At 34.8% G+C, this 16,744-nt stretch overlaps 1 protein-coding gene across 1 annotated transcript in view; it reads right to left on the bottom strand.

Moving 5' to 3' along the window:
* Window positions 1-355: 355 nt before the first annotated feature.
* Window positions 356-16,744, bottom strand: part of TTC37 (tetratricopeptide repeat domain 37) — a 77,345-nt gene continuing 60,956 nt past the window's right edge. Inside the window, exons 38-42 of the mRNA XM_008700875.2 lie at window positions 15,301-15,459; window positions 10,717-10,869; window positions 5,673-5,803; window positions 3,057-3,180; window positions 356-1,154 (exon numbers count right to left, since the gene is read on the bottom strand). Coding sequence (XP_008699097.1) covers window positions 1,080-1,154; window positions 3,057-3,180; window positions 5,673-5,803; window positions 10,717-10,869; window positions 15,301-15,459 — 642 coding nt within the window. The 3' untranslated portion in view covers window positions 356-1,079. The remainder of the gene's footprint in view (window positions 1,155-3,056; window positions 3,181-5,672; window positions 5,804-10,716; window positions 10,870-15,300; window positions 15,460-16,744) is intronic.

The following is a 16,744-nucleotide window of genomic DNA, read 5'->3' as shown; positions in this document are numbered from 1 at the left end:
GTCTGAATGATGATAATATTCAGCCAAATTTGGGAATTCATCAAATTATAGTTAGTTCAGTAGATTAACCTCTGGAGTAAAATTTAATTACAGAATATTATCAATTTATATTATCTTACAGAATAACACCATAAAGCTGATTTAGAAAAACTACATACATAAAGTCTACAATCACACATTTTCACACAACAAATAATATGTGTAAATATCTGAAAATATTTTTAAACCCACAAATCCAAAGTAAGCAACATATAGTTTTTTCAGATATATAAAAGTTTAAAAAACTAAAATAGGTAAATGTGCTTTCAAGTCTAAAATTTGAAATTTAGAAATTATATCTGATATTAATACTATAAAGAAAGACACTATGTTTTTTATTTCAGAAGGTTCAAGTCTTTTCATCCTCATTGAAGAAACTACATGATTGATTAAACACTGTCAGCATTATTTTCCAAAATTTTCCATTAATTTTTTTAATGCAGCCATACACCTGAGAGTTTTGAATTATACAAACATATCCATTAGCAGTCTAAGACTTACCAACATTTACATTACACTTCTTCAACAGAATCTGAGATGAACCACTAGTAAAATAGGCTATAAGATTATTTAGATGTTATGATGAGTTGGTCTGCTGAACTCCAGAATTCACAGAAGAAATTACATCTTTCAATTTATTTTTTAACAAGTAAAATTCTGCACTGTGCTAATCTGCTTTTGCATATTATTTGGAAAATGGCTACTAAGCTTTATTGTAAAGGGGTACAAAAAAATCCTATGCACAATGCAAGATGGGGAAAAGAATGGTTTACAAATTACTGATGGACACCTAGGGAATCATGTTTTTTCCTTTCATTATGGACTTCTCACAATCAAACACATTTTTCAAATTAAAGTTATATTAAGAGTTTTGGGAAAATTAAATCCCTAGCTTAAGAACTTAAGTGTCTTTAGATTTAAAATAGAAATGGATGATCATTAACTATGGTTTCTAAAATGGTGCTTTGGGGAAAAGTCTTGATTCATTGATTCTTTCTAATAACTTTTTCTTTGCTTGCTTACTATAAAATAACATACTGTTACTCTGAGGACAATTTCTGATTCAATTCCAATGCTCTTGTATCTCCATGAGTTTTGGCATTGTTTACCAGCACCTATGGGAAATCACATATAGGAATATTAGTATTTTATTAACAATAACTATATTTAAATTCACAGAAGCCAAGTATGCCAAAAGGCAGCAAGCAACATCAAACACCACAAGAAAAAGTGACTGTGTGCAATCTTTTCAGTCATTTTTGCTGAAATAAATCGCTTAGCCAAAGCCAACATCAAAGATAAGCACAATTTATTCAAGTGCTCAATTAGTATGGATGCAACATTTTGACTGTTACCCTTCGTCAGTATTGTATAAAATTAAAGTGGTGGTTTTGTTTACAATACTGTCATCCCTAAACCCTTACCTGAAAGAACACTTTATACACAGAACTGTGCAAGTGATACTCCTCTCCTTTATTATTTTTTTTTAAAGATTTTTATTTGTTTATTTGAGAAAGAGAGTGAGCGAGGAAGAGAGAGAGAACGTGAGCAAGGGGTGGGGGGAGGCAGCAGGGAGGCAGACTCTCCGCTGAGCAGGGAGCCCGGTACGGGGCTCTATCCCAGAACTCCAGGATCATGACCTGACCCGAAGGCAGACACTTAACTAACTGAGCCACTGAGGCGCCCCAATACTCCTCTCCTTTAAAACCAAAGATTAGAATTGAGGTTCTAGATTCTAGGCTCTATCAAGAAACTTTGCAAGGTTTTCACCAGTTCCATAAACTATAATATTTAATTTCGGTTGCTCATTTGATTACTAAAACTTTTTGCTTGTTCATTTTTGAACACTGTGAAGGGTCCCAGATTTTGCTCTACTTGTAAGCTAACAAGTTAGCCTGCACAGTTTCATGGATACTGCCAAAAAACACGGTTCTCCTGGAACAGAGACAAAGGTCTATATCACTCATGGTGTAACATGAGCATCAAGACATTTACATTTTATTCCCCTTGGCCCCTAAGACTCACATGGGTGACATGATGAAAGTATATAGATTCCCATATCCATACTGGTTTGCATTACAAGAGAGGAACCCTGCACCTAGGAGACCGGAATCTTTTATAATGGGCCTACCCTTTGCTCTGGAGGGAGACACTTGCGTCTGTCTTCCAAGGCTCCCTATAAAAACATCCTTGAAAAGACAGTCTGGAACAAAGAGCAGTCAGGCCATCTGCTCACAGGATGCTTAGAAATGCAAGAAAAGCATGGAGAACTGTCTACAACAGTCACAGAAGTTCTTTTTGGTTTGCAATATGTTAATTAAAATCCCTTTCTTCAAGCATTGTTTTTGTTAATATTTCTTAAATATTGTAAGTTTCACTGAAAGGCAAACAATACTTCAAATGCTTTAGATATTTAAAAAGCTTCTCATTAACATTCATTGTATTTTGTAAATTGTAAGCTCAAGTTAAGAGAATCTTAGCCTATATGTTTTATATACTCTACCTTTTTAAAAAGAATTTTAGATACGCATACATATATGTTTGTGTAGATACCAGAGCTATCCCATGAGGAGCAGAAACTGTCACATGCATCTTACAGAAGAGACAAGTAAAATAATATTTCCAAAGATAATATCAAGATCCCATTAAATCCTGCTACTTCCAAACCTATCCTACATATTTGCCTCCAGTGCAATGGTCATAGAAAAATACCACAACCAGCACCTAGCACCTTTGTCTAACTATTTTATTCTACATATCACATTATGAGAATGTACTTCCTACAGGTTAAATCAGTGGTTCTCAACGAGGGGCAATAACTGGTGTCATCTGAGATGTCTAAAACATTTTTGGTTGTCACAAGCTGGGTGGAGGGAGGAGGACAGTGCCACTGGCACCCGGTGCTTAGGGTAGTTAGGAATGCTGCTAGATACCCTATAATGCACAGGACGGCAACCCTCATCCCTCCTCCAACAAAGATCCAAAATGAAATATTGTAAATAAAACCAGTGCCTTACATCAATAAGCTCGTAGTCATTTTTGGCATGTAAGTGTCTCAGCAGATACCAACGTGCAGTTGATACAATAGACTTGGGATACCCAGGCTGATACACCACTCTTTCCAAAAGTCGCCGTGTCTCTCTGAAAAGGATACTTACATTTAGTCCAAAGCATCTAAATTAACATAAGATATTTCATATACTAGTCTCACACACATTATCTTTCTCATTCTTTTGCACACACGTGGTACTGATACTTTCATGAAATAGAATAAAGGTAATAATAATGGCTAACAATTATTAAGTGTTTATTATGTGTTGGGTACTATGCTAAGTATTTTACACATATGGTCACATTTAATATTCGCAACCTTGTAAGGTCAGGTTGCTGTCACTATTCTCGTTTTGCAATTAGTAAATTAAGGCTCATTCCAAATAGAGGAGAAAGGCTCCTATTTCATGAGCACTTCTGAATGCTCTATGTAGCTCTAATCCTTTTTGAAAACAGACTGAAAACAAATCCATAAACAATAAAAAGATAATCTACACCAGAGTCAAAGTGTATAATATTAGGCTTTTTAGTATACGCTTTAACGGACGTGTACAATATGTAAACCCATGTAATAAAACGCTGATTTGCAATTGTGTTCTAAGTTTTTCTTTCCTTATTTACTAACATCTATGACTCCAGAGACTTCCGTACTAATAGATACAACACAAATTGTGGTAACTTCAAAAGTCCTGAATAAGAGGATCTTATAAATAGGAATTGGTCTGAATGGCAAAAATTAACAAGACAGGAAACAATAAATGTTGGAGAGGATGTGGAGAAAGGGGAACCCTCTTACCCTGTTGGTGGGAATGCAAGCTGGTACAGCCACTCTGGAAAACAGTATGGAGGTTCCTCAAAAAGTTAAAAATAGAGCTACCGTATGACCCAGCAATTGCACTACTGGGTATTTACCCCGAAGATACAGATGTAGTGATCCGAAGGGGCACCTGCACCCCAATGTTCATAGCAGCAATGTCTACAATAGCCAAACTGTGGAAGGAGCCAAGATGCCCTTCAACAGATGAATGGATAAAGAAGATGTAGTTCATACATACAATGGAATATTACTCAGCCATCAGGAAGGATGAATACCCACCATTTGCATTGACATGGATGGAACTGGAGGGGATTACGCTAAGTGAAATAAGTCAAACAGAGAAAGACAATTATCATATGGTTTCACTCATATGTGGAACATAAGGAATAGCATGGAGGATATTAGGAGAAGGAAGGGAAAACTGGAGGGGGGGAGATTAGAGGAGGAGATGAACCATGAGAGACTGTGGACTCTGGGGAACAACTGAGGGTTTCAGAGTGTGGGGTGGTGGGGGGATGGGTTAGCCTGGTGATGGGTATTAAGGAGGGCACGTATTGCATGGAGCACTGGGTGTTATACACAAATAATGAATCATTGAATACCACATCAAAAACTAATGAAGTACTGTATGGCGACTAATATAATACAATAAAAAATAAAAATATATTAATTTAAAAAATAGTAATTGGTTTAAAGCAGAAACTAAAGAACTTGTCTTGAAGATGTTTCTACATACGAATCACATAGTAAGTAGTTTTTTTCTTTGTGTGTATGTTGATTTGGGATGATTTTTGGTGGGGATAAAAATTATAGGAGGTATTAACAGATTACAGGGAGGTAGAGGTTAAGGCCCACTAAGTCACCCACACTGAGCTGCAGGAGAAAGTTCATTAGGAAGGATAAATTATAGCCTAAAACATTTCTTGGTCAAATTAGCCATACAAAAAACTGACCAAAAGTAAATAAATAATAAATGGTGCTGGAATTGCTGATTAGTCATAGCCTTAATCCTTCCTTCACTCCTATTTTGAGATGCTGATGTGACCTTTGCAACCTATTTATATTAAGCTCTTTGTCTACAATGTCTATCGTGTTGCAGTAACATAATGCTCCTAAACCACTGTTTTACTTACAGTTGCTCTGTATTATGTGTAATATCCATTAAAGCTAGATATTATTCTCAGAATTTTAAAATATTCTTGCTTGGTTTTTCATCCACACGATCATTAAGTAATTTTTTTCAAATTTATTTCTGACCCCGTCCCCATCCTCCAAAAAAAAGATCACTAAAATTTGTATATTTTAATCTCAGAAGCTTTGGGTTTTTCTAGATATAAAAACCTCATTATTTATAAACATATTTCTGTCTTCTCAATATTCATTACTTTTTTTCATAGCTTAGTACCTTGCATAAACTTAATTCAATCTAGCCTTGAACTTCAGTATTTTTTATTTTGTTTCTAGAATCCACATTATACTGTTGGTGCATCCAGAGACAGCAAATCTCCAAGCCCTTCTTCACTTGAAATGCTGTCATGCCCAAACTCTCATATTCTATATCTGTGTACCAAATTATTTTTTGTAAAACAAATGTAAGACTATTTTCTTCCTTACTTGGTTACTTCAACAGCCTTTCCAAAGTAGTTAACAGATAAATGAATAACACCAAGTTTGTTACGCTAACTCTAAATCTTTGTTTCCTTGAGGGACTGAAAGTGAAGAAACATTTCCAAGAAAAAAAAAAGGCAACAAGAATTCTTCATACCTTGCCCCCATTTTGCGGTTGAATTGTAACAAAGCTTGTAAAAAGACAGCCAATGGACAAAAGCAAAGTTTCAAGGCCTCAGTTGTAGCTTCTTGAACCAAAGATGACCAGTGATCATTGGAAATATTAGCCTGTAAAAATATAAGACAGATATTAAATTGAGGCTTTCAACATGTTTACCTTAAAAGAATGAAATTCAACTCTCATTTTATTAAGTGCCTACTTGTCCAAGTCACCTTGTAAATGCTACAGAGGTCATTGTTCTACAGAATGATTACAATCTGATTCCTGCCCTTAAAAAGCTACAGAACAGGGCAGACCGGAAAAAAGAAAGGTTTCAAAGAGGAATATTACTTAAAAAACACTAAAATATTTCTTAAAAGAAAATGCACTATTCTACTATATAGGTGTATGAACTCTAGGAATCACTAAGCTCCTGGGATCTACCAAATATACACAACTCAATTTAACATGACTCTTTAATTGGTAGTGATAAATTCCCACATTTCAAAAATTATCGAAGGAGAGAGAGAGGGCTGAAATTAAATATTTTAATAAAATCCCAAAACAGAAAAAAGGTACAAAGCAGATCAATCAAACTCATCAATACTGAGAACTTTTTAAAGAATTCTACTTTATAAGGAAAATGTGAAGGTACCTATACATCACTTATGTTGCAAGCTTTAGTTTCTTACAACATGTACTGACTCAGAAATAACAGATAAGTATGTTCCTAAGAAACAATAAAGTGAAGATAAAATGGTGAACAGTCTGCTGAATTCTGTTAGAAGAAAAATGCACTTAAAATCTTTCATTAAAAACTTCAAACTTTCACTAAAAACTAAGATTTCATATTTACAGGTATCTAGAGTACACATTTTAATAAAGTCAATAGGATGAGTTAATACCTAGTCCATTTCAAACACTAAATTATAAAAAAGAATGTTAGAGCAATAAACTGAGTGCAGTACAGGCAATAATGTGTGTAATCAAGAAAGAGGAAGCTATAAAGATAATAAATTTGAAAATAAATTGTAAGGCATCTTCTATAAAGATGGAAGCAATGAGACCTTGGGTACATTTGGCAAAGAAAATAAGGCAAGGCTCAAAAGTAATAAAACTATTCCTAATATATTTTTATTTTTCATATTATTTTTTTAAAAGATTTAATTAATTTATTTATTTTAGGGGGGGAGCAGAGGGAGAGAGATGGGAAAAGAATGTTAAGCAGACTCTGCGCTAAGCGCAGAGCCCAACACAGGGCTCCATCTCGTGATACCAAGATCATGACCAGAGCCAAAACCAAGAGTCGGACACTCAACCAACTGAGCCATCCAGGTGCCTCATTCCCAATAATATTTTTAAAAACCAAGAGCACAGAACTCTCACTGGTTGCTTTTATGATGTACTCTCATATAAAATATTCTATAAAGTTAGCTCAAAGATTATTATATAAGGAAAAAGTGTCTCTATGTACCTGGTATATTAAACAACAGAATGCACATTTTTGTCTTCCACTGTGTCTTTAAAATTTATTATATGAAGAAGTACTTTTCCTCTGTCCCTGGATGTATATTACAGTAGGCTCCACGATTCTGATACTTATTTTTCTTAGAGTCATCACAATCTTAATTAGAATATCTTCTTCCTTTCAATACTTCAATCTTCACTCAAAGGTAGTATTTGCATCCTGCCCCACCACAGCTCCCAGATGGGGTCTGGTTACGGATAGCAGCAGATGGCTTGCTCCTCGTCCCAACCTTCACCTTTCCTTGCTAACTGTACTTTCAGACAGCTACTGAAATGCCAGAAGTCTGTGTTTGACTGCTGCCACTGTACGAGGATGCCTTGCTCTCTAGGCCTGATATTTCAATCTCTTTTTCTCATTCAGGCTTTCCTGGCTTTATCAGAGACTCCCAATTTCATGGGTAGTCTCTTATCTGCAGGACCAGCTATGTAATCTGTGGAGCCGAATGTAAAATAAAAATGCATGGCCCTTTGTTCAAAAATAATTAAGAATTTCAAGATGCTGGAGAGCATTAAACCAAGTGAGGAGCCCTGAGCAACTGCATCGAATGCATGCCTGTGAAGCAGTCCTACTCATCTGTAGTTCCACTAACCTGGACAAATGTACTCTGTTTCACTTACTCTCCACATCCTCTAAGCAACCTGGAAACCTGTAGTTTCCTTTTTGCCGAGATCCCATCACTCCTCTAGGAGGCCCTACTGGATAGGATCTAAGATACCTCCTATGCCAATCCATTTACGCACTGGCCCCGCTCATTCCGACAAACTCTAGGAGTGCTGCCAAACCCATGTCACAGCAACTCTCCTTCACTCCCTCCATGTTGTACCCAAGCATACACTCTTACCCACCTTTGGGATTCACCCACTGCAGACCACTCCCTGCCAGGGCATGTGCTCACTTTCCAAACACCTCTTTTCCTCTATCCTAACACAGCAGGTGGAGAGCCACAAGCTCCTGAGGTTATGTCATACCTGTCTATATGCTTCTAGACATGTGCCTCCAGGACCTCAGAGGCCACACAGCAAAACCTCCCTTTCTCTGACAGAATTCAGACAGATTCTTTTTTTAAATTAATTAATTAATTAACTCACTCTTCATCTGTTTATCCCATAATCAGTTACCTTGGAGGATGAAGCCCAATTGTGTACAGACTAAGAGCAAAAAATACACACTTTCTCCCTTCCTCACATTTGTGGGCATCTGTGTGTGGAAATGTGCCATACAGATGGGGGAGAAACAGAACAGCTCTCTCCAAAAAAACTTCTGCATAATCCTTCTCCAACTTCTAATCCTTTTATAGCTTCCTTACGGGTTAGGTTTCTACTCACTTTGGAAGTCTGTACCTTGACTTGTATTTCACTTTGGAATCTGTTATCTCTGAAATCTAGTATTTAATATCTTAGCTGAACCTCTCAGTTTAATATCCTAGTCCTATATTACCACACATACAGGAGCCTCTCATAAAAGTGTAACTTTACCATACTCATCTTCTGTACACTGCCAGCTGTTTACCACAGAAACGTGGCATCTCATATTCTTTTACAAAAACTGCTGGGTGTCAAATGTTACAATAAGAACAAATTAGACGTGAACAGTGTTTGAAGGTTTACAAAGGCATTTGTAAATGTTATTTCATTTGATATTCAACCCTGTAACAAGGCAAAGTAGTAGTATTATCTCTACTCCTACAGGAAAAAAAAAAGGCTCTAAACAGCTTAATTGGCTGAAGTTTTCACGGGGAATACATGGTAGAACCAGAACCAAAGGAAGTAGAGAGAATATTATTTGGCTGTAGTGGCTGATGGGAGGAGATGGGGTACATATGGGTATTACTAAACTGCAAGCTAATTTCCTCACTGTAAAACAGGATTACTGTGAATATGAAATAAGTTAATATGTGTAAAGTTCTGTTAACAGTAGCACAGGCTAAGCACCATATGTTTGCTATTGTTATCGCTATTGTTTTATTCCAGGTCAGATTTAATTTCCAAACATTAGAACAGATAAAATACATACCACCAAATAAAAATATTTATCAACTAACAAATAATAAGTTAGACTACACGGGTATCAACTCCAGTACACATATTCAAGAGACCAAAAGGTACTATGTGTAGCTTCCATAGCTCCCCAGCCATCAATGTCTCAAAGACACTTGTTAAACATAAATATGGGGCACACAAAACAAAACAAAACATTTGATGGCCTACAATTACCATTAACCATCATTTCTTTTCACTCAAATCACCAAAAATTTGACAACTATTATTATTTATACATTCACTGAAAAACCATTTATTGCAGAGCTCCTATGTACGGGGCAGAGTGGTAAAGCAAGGATGCAAAGATGACCAAAACAGGGCCCCTGACCTAAGGAGCTCTTAAATGTGTTCTATAGTGATAGCACCACAGCTGAAAAAATTTCCTAATCCTTAAATATCTTTGTCAGAAAGCTTAGTTGAATCAAGAAAATAACATTGGCAATGGATTACTATGGCAAAAGCATGAATTAATTCAGGCCTACCTAGGACAATTTCTTCTAATCATATAAAACACAGAATGACAGTTTATCTCTTAATTACAGAAGCCACATGCATATGATAAAAAATTCAAACACTATCAAAAGATATAAAATGAAAACCTCTTCTCTATCATTTCTTTAAAGACCCTGTGCTATTTTCCAAACTGTCATTAACTTTCTTTTTTTATCTATGTACCCATAAGCATGTGCACACAAACACAATACATTTAGACATATATTTTCTCAAATACATGTATCACTGGGATGGCTGGGTGGCTCATTTGGTTAGGCGTCTGCTCCTGGCTCAGGTCATGGTCCCAGGGTCCTGGGATCGAGTTCTGCACTGGGCTCCTTGCTCAGCGGGAGCCTGCTTCTCCCTCTCCCTCTGCCCCTCCACCCTGCTCACGCTCTCTCTCTGACAAATAAATAAAATCTTTGAAAAAAACATGTATCAAACACACATACCCTCAAATAGAATATCATATACACTGTTCGGCAGTTTGCCCCCCAAAGCACACACACACTTAAACATTTATTTTAGAGTTTTCCATGCTAGTACTGAAGACTTCTAGATTAATATATCTAACCTTGTATCAAAAAACAGGTGTCAAACAAAAAATTATTATAAGTCCTTCTTATAGAATGTCAAATTTAACTGAGAAATGACTGAAATGTTAAATCACTGGCACCTTTGTCACAGATGAGTACCTGGGTTAATTCTAACTTATAAACAGGAAACAAATATGTATATTCTGTCATAATTCAACTTTTAAATTGTAATCTTTGTTTTTTTCTTCCCCAAACAATGACAATGTTCTGCTGGAATCTATGGATTTACATTACTCTTATTTCCATCAAAAGCCCAAATACAAAGTCTATGAGGAGGCCACACAAGAAGGTGAAGAAACAACAAGAACTCAACAGAAAGCATTGTCATCTTAAAGAAAAATAAAAGAATCAGTTTTTTCATCATCATAATTATAATATGATCTTACCATATAGGCTTTTAAAGCAAGGAGAGCTAGTCTCAACAGACTCGACAGCTTCCCACTCCAACTGCCCTGTTGGGATGCTACTTGTAGACTCTTTCTATAACACATCTCTGCAGCACCCATCATTCCTTGGGACTGATATATGTATGCCAGCCACTGAGGAACAGAAAGAGAACAGAACCGAAAGAATTTAAATTTAGTACATAGTGTGGCACTCTACTTCCAATAAATTCAATAAACTTCGATGAACTTAAATTTTTAATTTAATTATTGGTAAGTTTTTGTGCCCCCCAACATCCAAAAATCATAGGTTAAGAAAGGAGTAGACATTCTGCCCATTTTATCAGCAATAGCTTACTAGCCACACCACTTCAAAGTCTTTTTAAAGAGTCTTCCATGATGGGAAGTCAGGAACAAAGTCAAAATGGAATGTAAAATCAGATATATCATGTAAATACTGCTCAAAAAGAAGTTTGTATAGCTGTATTAACCTCCAACAAAGTAGACGTGAAGACAAGAAATATGAAGAAATAAAAGGAACTGTTTCATAATTATAAGAATCAATTAATTGGAAGATATAACACTCCCACATTTGTATTCACCTAATATAGACACAGAATTAATGAAGCAAAAGTTCACAGAAATGAAAGGGAAAAAACTACTCAAATGCAGAATCAAAGTTGGAGATTTTAACACACCTATCTCATTAATGGTAAAGAAACAGACAAAAGACTCAATAAGGATATAGAAGATTTAAACAATTAATCAACTTGACTTAAATGATACATTTAGAAAACTATACTCAGTAACTGCAGTACACATATTCAGTGAAAACGTATATGCAACATCTTCTAAATCTGACCATATACTGGGTCACATTTCAGAGAACTGAAATTATACAGTCTACTCCGATTAAGTGAAATTAAACTGAAAATCAGTAACAGATAACTGAAAAAAATCCTCCTCTCCCATATGAGAAATTTTACCACATGCTTCAGAAAAAAACACGGATCAGGACACCTGGGTGGCTCAGTCAGTTAAGTGTCTGACTCTTGATTTCAGCTCAAGTCATCATCTCAGGGTTGCGCTAAAGATTCCCCTGCACCCCTCCCCGACCCCATTCGCTCTCATTCTAACACTCTCTCTCTCAAAAAAACAAACAGAAAAAACCCCCACCCCCCAAAAATGAAAAAGCAAAAAGAAAAAACTCACATGGATCAAAGAAGAAATCCCAATGGGAATTAGAAAACATTTTCAAATGAATGCCAATGAAAGCACTACATAAAATCTTGGGGGATGCATATATTGGAGAAAGATGGAAAATCTATGCTGTAAGTTTCTATCTGAAGAAACTAGGGAAAAGAAAATCTAAATCCAAAGAAAGCAAAAATAATATAGAAAAGAAATCAATAACATGTAAATAAAGTATAATGAAGAAAAACAAAACAAAAAGCTGGTTCTTTGAAAAGTTAATAAAACTGCTATTATCAAGAAAAAATTTAGAAAACACAATTACCAATATAAGAATGAAAAAGGGAAAAACATTACAGATTTTCCAAACATTACAAAGAGGGTATATCATGAACATGATATGATAAATGATATATCCTATATATATATAATATGATAAAACCTACAACAAAAATCATATGTAATTATGAAATAGTAAATGCTTTCTACGTTAGGTTGAGAATAAGAAAAAGAATGTTCACTTGTCTTACCACCACTTCTATTTAACATGTGTATTCAAGGTTATAAACAGTGCAATAAGGCAAGAAAAAAAATCAATATACAAATATTGGAAAGAGAAAGTAAAACTTTATTATTTACAAATGACATAATTGTGTATACAGAAAACCTAAAATCGTTTAAAAAAATAAGTGAATTCAGCAAGGTTGTTGAGGGTCAACATATAAATATCAACTGCATTTCTAAGTGTTTAAAGCTAACATACAAGAAAAAAATACCATCTGTAATCCAACAAAAAATATCAACCACCTACTTATAAATTTAACACAAAAAAATGTAAAAGACCTCTACAATGAAAATTGTAAAACACGACTGAGAGAAATTTAGAACCTAAATAATTTGAGGAAAATACCACATTTGTGGATAGAGAAATTCAGTGGTATTACTTTATCAGTCCTCCCCAAATTAGACTACAGATTCATGTAATTCCAATCAAAATCCTAGCGGGACTTTTGTTTGTGGGGGAAGGAGGCAGGGTAATTGACAATTTATATGCAATTGCAAAAAACCTAAAATGACTTTAGACACTTGAAGGAGAACAAAAGAAGTTGGAGGTCTTAATATCACCTCCACACATAAAAACTAATTATAAAGCTATAAGCAAGAATAAACAAATAGATAATGGAAAAGAAGGAGCCCTATGAGACCTATGGATACAGTCACCTGATTTATGACAAAAGCATCACTACAGTTCAGTGGGTACAGAATAGTCTTTTCAAGGAATGATGCTGGGACAATGTTTTTGTCCATATCCATATCTATGGATAGACATATCCATAAGATATGTCTATCTTATGATACACATAAGAAAGGAATGAACTTTGATCCTACAACACTAACAAAAATTAATCCTGGATGGATCATATACCTAACATGTGAAATGTAAAACAAAAATTTCTAAAGGAAAACAAAAAAATATCTTCAGGAGCTTAAAGTAAGCAAAGCATTCTTAAATAGAACATTTCAATAAAGCATTAACTATCAAAAAATGGTAAGTTAGATTTCATTAAAATTAAGAACTATTCATCAAAAAATAATATTAACAGAATGCTAAGCCAAGGTACAGACGTGAGAAAATATGTGCAATACAAATACCCAAAATGCGCTTCAATCCAGAAAATACAATGAATTCCAAAAATCAATTAAAAAAAAAAAAAAACAGCCCACGAAAAACAAAAGAAAAGGCACTTTATAAAGAGGACATCCAAAGGTTCAGTAAGCATATGAAAACTGGCTCAACATCATCAGTCAGGTAAATTCAAGTTAAAACTACCACAGGATACTATTACCCACCTACCGAAAAGGGAACTATTAATCACATCTAGCAATATCAGCAGTTGGAATGCTCAACATTTGCTGGTGGGAACATCAAATGGACAACCATTTTAGAAGACTGTTTGACAGGATCTACCAGAGTAAATACACATATCCCTTATCACCCACTGAAAGGCACAGGTAAGGGCAGACGTAGCAGCATTACTCAGGATAGCCAAAACCTGGAAATAATCCAAATGTCCATCAAGTGTATATTCGTACGATGAAATGGAAAAACTATGCCTACAACAAACATGAGTTTGTTGAAACAACAAAATGAGTCTCACACATGACACTGAATGAAAGTAACCAGATACAAAAGAATAGTCTGTTCACGAGATGTTCAAAAACAGGAAAACTAGACAGAAGTGACAGAAGTCAGAATAGTGCTTCTCCTTTTTATGTGAAATAGGGGGAAATCAGAGAGAGGCATGGGGAGGCAACTAGGTTACTGGAAATGTTCTGTATCTTCATATAAGTGGCAGCTAAACAGGTGTGTATGTTAGTAAAAACGTAATGAGGGGTACTTTTAAGATTTTTATACTCTATCCTTTGTGGATTATATCATAATATAAAAGAAAACACACATTATCTCTTAAGACTCTACTTCCTATATAGTTTATCTTTTAATTTTTCCCTTTTAGTTTGACAAGGTATTTTCCTCTTGATGATGAAATCATCAGTATCCATTTGACCTCAGAATTATATTATCTTAACTCTCATATGGCAAACTTGAAGAGAGGGAAAAAAAGCACCATCTTCCTCCAATGATTAGGGTAAAAAGCAGACTTAGCTTACATAATCAAACTACTTTATGCCTTTAGATAATCTTTTTAAGCAGGAACATCAAAAAGTTGTTTTAATGAAAGATCAAAATGAAGAACAAATTATAGTAAAATAAGCTTCTGTAAAATCGACATCAAAAAGCCCCTTTGATAACTTTCTCTGGAGCACAGTGGAAACTGTAGTAAACTGAATACAGTAATTACATGTTTTTCTGTGTTTTAACATCAATAAGAATAAAGTACATGGTGATCATTATGTGTTTGTCATTGTAGATAACCAGAGCCGGTTAAAAGGACATTCTGTTGACTCAGGTATCCATAACTGTTTCAAAAAACATTAAGTAATCATCAAAATCCATGCGTTACCTACATTGTAGCTAAAGAAAAACTACAATGATTCTCTCTAAACGTAGAGTTAACATCATGACAAAATGTTCGAAACACTTCTTTAGCTCTCTTACATCAACACCATGTAAAAGACAGTATTCTCAACATTGTTTTAAATCGAGGAAATTTATAATCAACAATTTAAAAAGCTTTGAAGCACGGTAGCAGCAGATCCTAAATTAGTATTAAACTTCCTTAGTCTTCCTAATCACAATACAGCACACTCTAAATCTTGAAAATGATATACGGTGAGTTTAAAGGCAACACAACAAAATGGAGCTTAACCCCTGCTTTCATCCAGTATCATGCAGCATTCTAATTCAGGACTCACGTATGAGAGGAGAAAATTTACCTGCCACGCTGGAACAGAGGCGGAGTTGGACATGACTGCTTTTTGCAGCTCTTCAAGTACAGCGTCTGGGAGAGGGCTTTGTGACTCCAGGAGTGGTTTACACTGAACTTGTCTCAAAAGTAAGATAACAGCTGGCTGATCAGGGTTACTTTTTAAATTCTAAAATTTAAACCCCAAATAGAAATACATCAGATAGATTCTTGAATGTTAAGTGGCAATTAAGCTATTCTCCATGTTGGGAAAAAAAAAAATCTGAAAAAAATTAAGAACTGCAAAAGTAAAATAAATAAAACAATGAACATCTTAAGAATATCAAACTTCACATTTAAATTAAAACTGATAATGCTATTACTGTAGTTTTTAAGTCATTTATTTTAGATTTAGTTTGTCTTTTGACTTGTTTTATTCTTAGGTGATATCCTGAAAAACTTAAGTTCTGAATGTAAATAAGTGAATTAAAAATACATAAAATGAATAGTGAAGGCTAACACTATTCCTTATTGGAAGAAACTAGATAAGAAGAGCTATAGCTTTTTTTTTCCTTTTTCAATCTCTTCACAAAGATATTCATTAGATGTCCTTCTCTAGGCATAGACTTACTAAACACTGTAAGAGAAATGACTCATATACCCATTTCCCTAAGCCATTATTTATACACAAGCACACACATAGAATCATATATATATATATGTACCTCCTTCCCTATATATATGAAATTTAAGAAACTTCTCTAAACAAGTCTTCCACTGTTTTAAACATTTCCTTCTTTATTGCTTGTCCCTCAAAAATATACTTCTTTATTTTTTAAATTAAGTCATAGTCTTAAATATATGTGATTGCTTTCTTCTAAGAGATTGGAACAAAAAAATAATAAGATTCATAAAACTATCTCTTATTCTGTCAGAGAGAGCGTGGCAACTGTCAGTTGCTTATTAAACACTCACTGCATAATACTAATCTGTCCTGAATTTAGATGGAATTCTTCAATAAAAGAGAAAATTTATTATTCTGCTTTTCAGAGAATTCAAACACCAAAGGTATCTTCGAAGACCCATTCTTCTTTCTCTGTAAAATTCATCTCTGCCTGCCCTCCTGCCCCCCCAAAAAATTTCTAGAAAGAAAATACAATCTCAATCTGGTAAGTATTTATGAAAAAAGATGTTTTCAGAAAAAGTGATGTTTAAAACTCGTATTATTCTTTCAATTATTTCTGAGTAGGTTTATGAAACTGATTCACTCATTCAATACATATTTATTGAGCCCCTACTATGTGTTAGGCAAGGTGCTAAGGATTTACGCACAAAGCGTATAATCCAGGTATGCAAAAGGTAGCTTCACTCACCCACTTACTCCTCATTGTCTTTCTATGGTTCAGGGCTTTAGAAAAATACAGAGATGCCAGAAAATATACCATTCTGAAGGCAGTAAGCAGAAATCAAAGGAA

This window comes from Ursus maritimus, unplaced genomic scaffold (assembly GCF_017311325.1).
Source record: "Ursus maritimus isolate PB19 unplaced genomic scaffold, ASM1731132v1 scaffold_5, whole genome shotgun sequence".
In the NCBI taxonomy this organism is placed as follows: Eukaryota; Metazoa; Chordata; class Mammalia; order Carnivora; family Ursidae; genus Ursus; species Ursus maritimus.
This window is presented reverse-complemented; position numbering and strand designations above follow the sequence as displayed.